At 28.8% G+C, this 11,186-nt stretch overlaps 1 protein-coding gene across 1 annotated transcript; it reads left to right on the top strand.

The window, feature by feature from the left end:
• The first annotated feature begins 5,995 nt into the window (after positions 1-5,995).
• On the top strand, positions 5,996-9,972 carry LOC129971851 (spidroin-1-like). Its single transcript, XM_056085826.1, has 2 exons — positions 5,996-6,007; positions 9,613-9,972. The coding sequence occupies exons 1-2, from the start codon at positions 5,996-5,998 to the stop codon at positions 9,970-9,972; spliced, it is 372 nt and encodes a 123-aa protein (XP_055941801.1).
• Positions 9,973-11,186: the final 1,214 nt, after the last annotated feature.

Below are 11,186 nucleotides of genomic sequence, written 5' to 3'. Positions count from 1 at the left end.
CTAAAAAAAACGAATCGTTTAAAATAATCGGTTGAAAACAGGTTAAAAAAACTACTTAAAAGACGATGATCTTAAAACTATAAGCATACACAAAAAATATATAACTAACATAAATACACTTTAATTACAAAAGCATGCCACTAATCTAAAAATAATTTAAATCGTCAGTTGATATTGGTTGTCATGTCAACAATCAGAACACAATGCGCATGCGTGAATTTACAACGCTAGTTACGGTAACGCAAATGCGTGAGTTTTTCTAAGCCAGTTGGGGTAACGCTATGCGGATTAGAAATTTTTAATTTCCTTTATTCTGTTTTATTTTAATTCAAAAGTATTTCAGAATGAATCTGAAAGATCGATTAATTAACAATGTTTAATTTTAAATGCATCAAACATTACGAAAATAAACAGAATCCTTTGAAATAATCAGCCGAAAAATCTTAAGCCTAGCCTCATTACTGTTGGGGAAAAAAATCTGAACTCTTACTCATTTGGTGGTAGGGAAAATGAATAATTTTTTGTCGAGAAAGTTAGCTTTTAATTAATAATTAAAATTCTAATTAAAAATTCAAAAAAAAATGACCCCAGGTGCACATTCCCGACCTCTAAGGTATACATGTACCAAATTTGGTAGCTGTAGGTGAAATGGAGCTGTGGAGCGCTAACACACACACACACACATTGAACTTTATATATAAGTATAGATGTTTTTTTAAGCAAGCGAAGAGGTGAAAAAAACTATTCTAAAAAATTGGGTAAAGCAGGTATTCTTATTAAATAAGTAATTTTTTTAAAAAATGAAACGAAAAAGGGGGAAAGTTATTCTATAAAATTGTGTAAAGCAGAAGTTCTGTCTTAGAAACTTCTTTTCCCTTTCCAGCTGTGTTGCCATAGAAAACGGTGTACAGCTGTTTACATGTTTATGTTTATCTATTCAGATTTTATAACATCTAATCAGAGTAACGGTGAATATCAGTGTGTTCGTGTTCGTCAATAAATGTTAATTTTTTTAATAACATGATTAACGAAAACAGAGTCACTGAGCATTTAAACCTTATGGGAACTAAAAAATATCTGTCTTAATTTATGTAATATCTCAAGAATTTGTCGACCAGCCGGTTTGCCAATCTTAATGTTCGTTAAAATTTTTATATTTAAATATTTTATGCAATTCCTACTTTAATAGCTTCTTCATCAATATATTTTAAAACTTCCAATTTTGATAGTCATATAATTCACTCATAATATTATAAAAGCATTCAGTCATAACGTAATATGTATCTCTCTCATTTTCTGTTAGCACCCGTAGAATTTATGCTTTAAATTAAAGTGGAAAGAATGAATCTGCAATTAATATAATAATTTTTTTTACTGAAACAAAGGATTTTTTTTATAATCTGATTAATGAAAATAGAGTCACTCAGCGTTTAAACTTTATGGGCACTAAAGAATATCGTTTTCAATTTACGTATTATCTCAAGAATTTGTCAACAAAATTTTCTTAGATTCATCATGAGCAGATCGATTCATTAACAATGTTTACATTTAAATGCATCAAACACTATGAAAATGAAACGAATCGCTTAAAATAGACGGTTTAAAACAGGTTTTAAAAAATCTACTTAAAAAACGATGCACTTAAAACTATAAGAATATACAAAAATTATATAACTAACATAAATACATTTTAATTACAAAAGCGTGCAACGAACCTAAAAAAATTTTAAATGCAGTCCGCATCCGTTGATAATAATTCGTCAACACAATGCGGAATTCAGAACACAAAGCGCATGCGTGAATTTTCAACGCCAGTTACGTAACGCAAATACATGATTTTTTTTCTACGCCAGTTGGGGTAACGCTATGCGGATTAGAAATTTTTAATTTCCTTTATTCTGTTTTATTTTAATTCAAAAGTACTTCAGAATGAATCTGAAAGATCGATTAATTAACAATGTTTAATTTTAAATGCATCAAACATTAGGAAAATAAACAGAATCGTTTGAAATAATCCGCCGAAAAATACTAACCCTAGCCTCATTACTGTTGGGAGAAAAAAAAACGGAAGCCTTACTCATTTGGCGGTGGCGAAAATGGAAGATTTTTTTGGCTGAAAAGTTGGCGGTGGGGAAAATGGAAGATTTTTTTAGCGGGAAAGTTAGTTTTTAATTAATAATTAAAATTCTAATTAAAATTTCAAAAAAAGGGACCCCAGGTGCACATTCCCGACCTCTAAGGTATATATGTACCAAATTTGATAGCTGTATGTCAAATGACCTGGCCTGTAGAGCGCCAACACACACACACACACACACACATTGAGCTTTATTATAAGTATAGATTAAGACTTATAAAAATGTAAATACAATAGAATATTATAAATCCTTGAAAATCACTAGAGATATAATTTAACCCTTTAAAGGGCCATTTTTTTCTAGTCATATTATGTAAATACATCTTTAGGCTTGAAATTAGAATAAGAAAAGGGATTCGTTTAGCTTATTAGATAAATTTAATTAATTAATTAATTTGGTTAATTAATAATTAAGTAAAAAATCAAGACACATAATTTTGTGCAAGATAAAGAACTAAAGCATCTAAGTTTATGTCTTTCTAAAAAAATTTTGTCAGAACTTATGCCAACCTACATAATTTCATACAAAGATTGATAAATTTGGTGGGAAGCATACTTCCGATGGCCCTAGAAAGGGTTAAATTGTTTTATTGAGTCAGGTTTTTAAAATATTTCCAAGACGATGCACAAATATGCAATGCAGACTAATGCACAAATATACAGTGTTATATAAAATCTTATTTGGCAATTCTGCCATATATTCATGACTTGTCAGATTATTTAAATTAATTATTTATCTGCATACAAAATTTGACATTATAGCATGTTTGAAAAAGATATTAACATGCATAGCAAAGGTAAAGGTAAGTAACTTCATAAATTATACATGTAGGAGCATACAGAAAGGCAGAAAGCAGAAAATGCATTTACAATTGAACTATTGTCATTCTATCACAAAGTTGGTAAGGACAAGTAATTCGACTATTGATCTTCTAATAGAGTTGGCATTGGGTTTTAGCAAATTGTGCAAAAAAAGATGGATTGTCCTGCAACTAATATTTATGCGTAAATTGACTGCAACTAATTCTTAATCGAGTCTAATCTGTATTGAAACGAAAAGCTGAACAACGAGTTGACACGGCAGGATCTCTTGAGTATTATTTCGACAACTCGATACAGTTCATTTAACACTTTTTTACTTTTGGTTTAACCTTAAACTTGCAGTAAAAACAAAATGCTAAATTGAGTGAGATTTATTTTAATTTTTAATTCAAATTGAGTTTGTCATCCTTAAACTTGGAAAATACGAGCACATCACTTTTTCTTCACAATTATGATGTTATGAAGAGTTTCACAGCTGGTGAACTCTTTCGAAAATAATGAATATTTTGCAAAAACATTTTAGGATTCCGCTGGAATTTATAAAGTTGTATTGGCGATAAAGATTATTGAGACCATCCATTCATGTTCTTTCCTAATTATACAAGAAAACAACTACTTATTATGAACCAGTCATAAAAAGTTAAAGTGATTAGCATTAAAACTAACAAGTCACTAGTGTTTTAAACTTAATCCATTTTATGTCTTTTAGTAGTAAAGTTTAAGGTATGTGACGATGTTCGGAATGAAATTTTTGAAAAACGTTTGAATATTGTTACATTTTTGAATATTTGAATAAAAAAGATTGGAAAAAATCTTTGAAACCAAAATATCCCAGTTAAATGTCAAACTTAAAAAAAAAAAAAAAATGGGAAAAAATATATTGTTAAAAAGAAGTGTGAATCAAACATCTTCTAGTTTAAAAGTTTATCAAACGACTTGCTTAAAATTTTGCAAATAGCCAAAGAAATATGTTATATAGTTCCCGAATTAAAAAATAAACCATATTTAATCCATTCTTTCAATATTAGTTTTAGACTGATAAATAACATGAAAGTTTTAATTTTTTCGCATTTTGACTCTTTAAAAAGGATATAAAATATTTTTAAATGAATAGATCACTTATTGTCTAATTCAGGAACTGCAGAAGGTATCGAGAAATTATTATCTAAATTTGAAATAAAACATAGACTAGATTTTAATTTATGAGTTTATTTCTAAGGAAATTCTGTTAAAGATTAGAATTTGAGAAAATAGCATCAAAAAATATAAAATAGCATTTAAACGTATGTAAATGAAAATAAAAATATCACCGCAGCTTCCTAAAAAATAGACTTTGAAACAAAATTCTAATGGCTTTAATGTAGAAACCTGTTTAATTGTTAAGCATATTAAATTTCAAAAAAAAAAAAAAAAAAACATAATTTTGGAAATAAATGACTTTTTAATATAGTCGCCTAATTAACTAAAAAAAGATTTATGAAGCTATTTCAGAAGCCATATTAAAGCTCTCCCATAGAAAGTACGCCACATTAACTGTGGGGAATATCACAACACCACAATGTTAATATGCTCACCAAGGAAATGAAATTAAACACCTATCTAGAATCTTATTCACATATCTGGGGCACTTCTCTATGGAGGACTAACATAAAATGAACAAGAAGAGTGTTAATTTGTCTTGTTCGTAAATGTTTGGAATATAATAGCTCGATGTTCAAAATAACAGTTAGTAATAGTTGGAACTTTGAAAAAACAGCAGCTGCAATACAAATAATATTAAATTTTACGTTATAAATTATTCATAGTAGTTGAATATTTATATATGCGAGAAGTATTTCTGAGCCGGCGTCCTTGCATAGGGGTAGCGCATCTTCCCCGTAATCTGGGCGTCCCGGGTTCGAATCCCGCTTCGGACATGGTTGTTCTTCATCTGTGTTCTATCTGTGAGGTGTGTGAATGTGCCTTCTTGTAAAAAGGGGTTGTGCAAGCAAATGTGTGAGTTTCATCTTCACATGAGCTAGAAGTCAGACTTCTGCCCTTGGGTGCTCAGAGACCTTTATCCTCAGAAGCTTTCCGTGGTAACGCGGGCACGATATCATCAAACAATTCAAAACAATCTCAAGCTGTGGTATCAAAATTCTTAATAACGTCGATCCCCTAACAAAACCTTGATATGGAAATTATTGATTTTGGGAAACATTATTTGAAATGATAAATCAAAATAATTGATTGAGTTTTTAAGTCTCAAAACTATATAACTATAAGTCTTGAAACTATATATAAATCATGTAAAATGATCATACATTTTTTAAAGTGAAGCGGGAAACAATTTAAAACAATCGGAAGCATTAGTATCAAAATGCTTAATAACGTAGATAATCTGACAAAAACCTTGATATGCAAATTATTGATTTTGGCCAAAATTATTTGAAATGATAAATCAAAATTATTGATTGAGTTTTTAAGTCTTGATTGAAACTATATATAAATCATTTAAAATGCTAATACTTTTTTTAAAGAGATAAATATATATTTCTTAGATGAGTCTTTAGTGTCATATCAACCTGAAATTGCATCAGATATGAATGCTAAAAATCACTTTAAATTAAAGTCAATTACCTGTCCTTTTAAAATCAAACTTAATTAAGGAAAATTAAAAATAGCTTTAAAGCCTTGAACGAACAGTAGTGAAAATAAGTGGGTTGAACGTTTGGGAGAAAGTGGATGACCTGATATGAAATTTCCAATTGAATTCAACTAGTAACCTTTTAGTGAACCTGAAACGAATTCGATTATTTGTGTGAAAGGATTTGACATATTCTCTTAATATATGCATCAGATTCATATGCTATTAATGTGTTTGTTGTTGTGATATATTTTAACTTTGCCTTACCTTGTCCTTTTTTATTTTCTAAAATTAATATTTAAGTTGTTAATATATATTTTTTTTATTTCGACTTGGTGACTATAAAAGCGCGGTTGTTTGAGAGTTAAATTATTAGCAACTCAAGCTAAGCAATTCTAACAACCATCAACATGCTTGCAAAGGTGAGTTATTCATTTTGGATTTTCGCATAAATTTAATAAGGCTACTTTTATTTATGAATGAGATTATTGAATGAAAACTTTATAATAATTCAATATTAATAATTCCGATCGGAGAAATATTTAGTTTTCTAATTTAATGTATTGCTTTCTTTTATTTTAATGATCAGAAAAGTATGGAATTACACTTATAAACTTTGTGTACAATTATTTAGAACATAGAGCTTTAATATTTGAAAAACGAGTTTCTAAACTAAACATACTGGACTTTTTACTTTATCATACGCAAAGTATCGCCGCGGTGGCCTGGTGTTAAGGTCTCGACTTGTGAGACGTAGGGTTTCAGGTTCGAGAACCGTAGAACCTTCGTGTAAGGGGGTCTGTTGCACGTTAAATCCGTCGTGCGAAACGTCCTCCCTCTGGTGTGGCGTGGCGTGGTGTGGGGAGGGGTGCCAGCTCAGGTGTCGTCCTCGTCATCTGATCGCGGTTCAAAATTACGAGGACCGTCACAAAATAGCCCAGAGTTGCTTTACAACGGGACGTTAATATAACTAAACTAAACGTACGCAAAGTATAGAGAAAGTATTGAAATCATGTAAAAATTCGAACTTGATAATTTGACGAATCTCCGAGTTTGAGACTTAACAGAGTTAAATTAAAAACATATTTTTGGCATTATGTTTGTCTCTTTGAGAATACAATGTGTAAAATTTGTTTTGAACTAGAAGTATGAAATTTGGTATATGTAATTACGATCAAATTTCATATTGCTTTAAATTTTTCAACGAAATTCATCCACAGGAAGTCTGTATGTCTGACTCTTCAAACACAAAGAAGCTCGATAATTGCAAAACGCGAAGACCTAATAGACAAAATTTGGTACACAGGTCTAGGATTCAAAGTACAGATTCCTGTAAAATTTTATACGCAATCTATAGGTCTGTATTTTTGCATGCATGTAAACGCGATAATTAAATGATGGGAATTCGGTATGTTATCTTGTGTCTGCAATCGTAATTTCGGTATCAATCTGAGTCAAAAAAGTGCCCAAAATACATATGCTCGCGATATATTCAGTAAAAATGTCAAATTCTCTATTCTGAGTATCGTTTACCAATATCCTGCAAGATAATCCCGTTCTTACCAAAGCGCTACAATTGTATGCGGACGAAGAGGAATAAGACATTTATTATAGAGTATGCCAGAAAGTGTCAGATTGGCCATTCTCGATGGTTTAGCATTGTGTTTGTCTATTCAGTTATCTGTCTGTGAACACGATAACTTAAAAGTGTTTTGAACTAAAAAGATGAAATTTTGCTTATGGACTTTAGAGCAAATTTGTAGATATTTGTCAAATTTTCAACAAAATCCATTCAGAGAAATTCTGTCTTTCTTGTTGAAGTGAGCTTGATATCTACAAAATCCAAAGAGATAGATAGATAAAATTTGGTTTAGCATCTAAAATGTATTTTGTAAATAAAATTTTGAATCATGTTTGTCAAAAGATTGACCGTTTTGATATATTATAATTTCACATGCTTGTGAATAAAATAATTCATAAAGATAATGTCTTAAACCAGTGAAAATCGTTATGTGATCTTGTGACAACTATTGAAATTTCGTACCAACTTTTGGTTTTAATTAGTCGAATAGAAGACGCCCAAAGTACAGATTCACACGATAGATTCGATAAGCATGCTAGATTCATAAGAGGTTCACTAAGAATGCTAATTTATTCATAGATATTTAAAAAGGTCGTACGTGAATAGATGAATTATCTGCTTTTTGCCTTTTACATGAAGAACTGAAAACCCCGCTTTTACTTCTCAGAAATATATTACTGAATTTGCACAATTATATTTTATTATCAAAATAAAATAATCGAAACAGATAAAATTGTTAACATTAATTTTTTCTAATTATTTTTCGAATGATATCGGACTTACGTCGCATGGATATGTTGATTTAGACAGGTGAAAAAGTCTAAGTTGAATGTGTTTAATCAAGAAGAAACTAAGTGAAATCAAAATTTACCTATATCCACAATATTTTAATTTTTTTTTTTTGAAAAACTTTAAAATAAAACTATTTATTTGCCATTAAACTGTTAGGGCTATTTTAATTCCCACTGCATAAGAATAAAGAATTAAATATATTTCATACATGTACTGCAGTAGTTATTTGTAAAAATGTAAGCTTGTTATAAAAATTTAAAAAAGTCAGATAATTATTATCTATAATGATGCAAATTTTTGAAAATTAGAAAAAAAAAGTTATCGTTTCGATAATGATACATTTGATTTTCTTCTTCAAAATGCTTGTTACACATTATTTACTATTTCATTCGAAATTGAAATAAAGTATCCTATAACATACATATGCGATAATGTACTTTTGTAATTGTAAAGTAAATATGTAAAGCATAGCATTTTTTTACCTAAAGCGAAATGAAAGCTGATTCCATTTTAAATTTCTGCGTAAGTAATTTTGAATAAATTCATTGTAAAGATCTTGTTTAATGCATGCACACATGTTTATTGTTATTCAACAACTTTACAATTTTGAAAGCACTAGAGAAGCGTTTACAGAAACTTATTAGAAGTTAAATAACATAAACAAATTAGCTTGCAATAAAAAATTATCCTTCACTGAAGCTTTATGAAGATATCATTACAAAGTTAATTTTGAAACCGAGAACATATTTTAGTAACATAAGTAATTCATTACATGTAATTAATTATAGCAGTATGTTAATTCTAAATTTAATATTCTAATGCTTGTTATTTGAAAATCAGTAATTTTAATACTTATTATTTGAAAATCAGTAATTTTAATAATTAAATTTCTAACTTTTACTTCAGTAACAGGGAAAAAATTTTATTAATAAAACTCTCAGGAGTGAAGACCTCGTCATTTTTTTTTTTTGTCGTGGGGTTTAGTATTATTTTTCAAAAACAATGTTATTACCAATACTATGAAAAATTACTTTTTATTTTATTCAGATTATATTTCTTAGTAGGGTGAAATGACGAAACCTTATTCCAAAGTAAGAGTCAGTTTTATTAATTTGCCTATATTTAAGAAGACTTAAAAATAATTAACAATACCAATAGCAAAATGTTTAAATAAAATAGTCTTCGAAAGAATTAATAAAAGAAACACTTCTAAATTTTACAATTAAGTGATTAATTAAGATTATTCCTGAATATGACTAATCTATAATATCATAAATCTTCTACAAACAAAATTAGTAAACTCTGATTTAAAGAAATCAAATCCTATTTTATGCCAATTTAATGCTTACAAATTTTTAATATTTTAATACAAAGTAATCATAAAAATATATCACATAAAATATATCTAGCTAAATATTAAATTAAAAAGAGGAGGATATTTGTCTTAAATTCAGCCATAAAAATGTGTTGATATAGCTTCATTTACTATTTGTTTTATTTATGTTGTATTCTTTTCATTTTTTAAAAATAGTTGATAAATAGAGATTCTTATAATATTAATTTTCTTTTTTATAGAAATTTAAATATCTATTTATTTATTCTTTGAACCTGCAAAAAAATGTAATAATTAGTTTCTATTTACTGCCACTCTAGGTTTTTGTCATCTGCACTGTTTTAGTGGCTGTTCATTGCCAAAGGTTGGGATCACCACCAGCTGCAGGTGGATATGCTGGAAATGGAGCTTATGAGGGTAGAGGAATCGGCAGATATGGAAGTGGCGCCTCAGTTGCTTCAGGTCCCGTCGGATATGCTGGACGCGGGGCTGTCAACAGCAGAGGAAGCGCTGGTTATCAAAGCGGCGCCCCTGTGGTAGCAGCCCCTGTCGGCTATTCTGGACGAGAAGCTGTCGGGGGTAGTGGGGTTGGTGGATATGGAGTTGGTGCTTCAAGGACCATTGGTGCTACAGCTGGTGCCGCAAGAGGTGGATCTGTTGCTTACGGAAGAAGTTATTAATCTTTCATCATTGTATGATTTTGTCAGCAAATAAAGGAATTATTTTCGAAATTTTGCTTTTGAATACTTTATAAAATACAGAAATTTTGCAAAGATTTGGGATTGAAATTTTCTTAATAATGTGGGAATCGACAAAGTTTATTAAGCACTTCTCTTAATCATAAGATAAGTAAATAATTTTTTAACATCTCACTGTTTATTTTTTGGCCAATATTGTTAAAATTTATATGCCATATTTGATTTGGTAGATTTGATTGATTCACTATTTTATAAAACTTATTTAAATTTCAATGGAATTTAAATTAACAAAAAGTGGGTCAGCTATCTTCAAAAAAATTACGTAGTTAAAATAATCTTGACTAACCGCATGTAATATATGAAATTTTTTAAATTTTAATGTTCTTTGTATATATTTTGTTGATATTTTCTTTAAATTAATAGCATTAAGATATATGAGCCTAAAACGTTAATAGTATATAAAAATACTTTCATATTTTACTTAATAATATATAGCTTTTGAATTGAATGAAATTTCTTAATTGAAATTATGCTATAAATTATAATTATTTATTGACATATGAGAATCAGTCTCAAGTATTTTTGTTATAGTTATCCACCATCTTAACCAAAACATCAACTTGATTGTAACTTGAAAATTGCAACTTAAATAATGTCATTTAAAAAATATTTCCTACTCTTATGCGGCACAAATTTTAAGGTTCTTTCTTAGGAATGGATTTTATTTTGATATTTTGATTTCTAAAAATTTGTCAGTAATATTATAAAGTAACTGAAAACTTCTGGTCATTACATAGTGTGTCATCATTTAGCAATGCAATTCGAATGCAAAATTTCCTTCAATGAGGGTTTCATTTTGTAACAGCATAAAAATTGTATATTAAACAATTTACTTTTAGAATCTTTAATATAATAAATAATTAAGTAAAAAAATTGTCATTACAAGCATGAACAAGATCTTAAAATGAAAATTGCAATAAAATAGGTAGCAAACAAAATTGAATAGCAATTAAGTAACATTTTCACTGTTTCTAGAAATCTTAATATTGGAAAATGAAAAATGTGTTAACAGAGAAATCTTTATTACAGAGCTGAACTCTATGAAAAAAAATCTCTTAAACTCCATTATTAAATGTAAAATATTGACAAGCAAAGAAATTCAGCAGTTATTAGCTGTTCACTTTTGCGTCATCTTA

Source organism: Argiope bruennichi, chromosome 6, assembly GCF_947563725.1.
Source record: "Argiope bruennichi chromosome 6, qqArgBrue1.1, whole genome shotgun sequence".
NCBI lineage: Eukaryota > Metazoa > Arthropoda > Arachnida > Araneae > Araneidae > Argiope > Argiope bruennichi.
The sequence above is the reverse complement of the archived record's forward strand: the minus strand, read 5'-3'. Positions and strand labels throughout refer to the sequence as shown.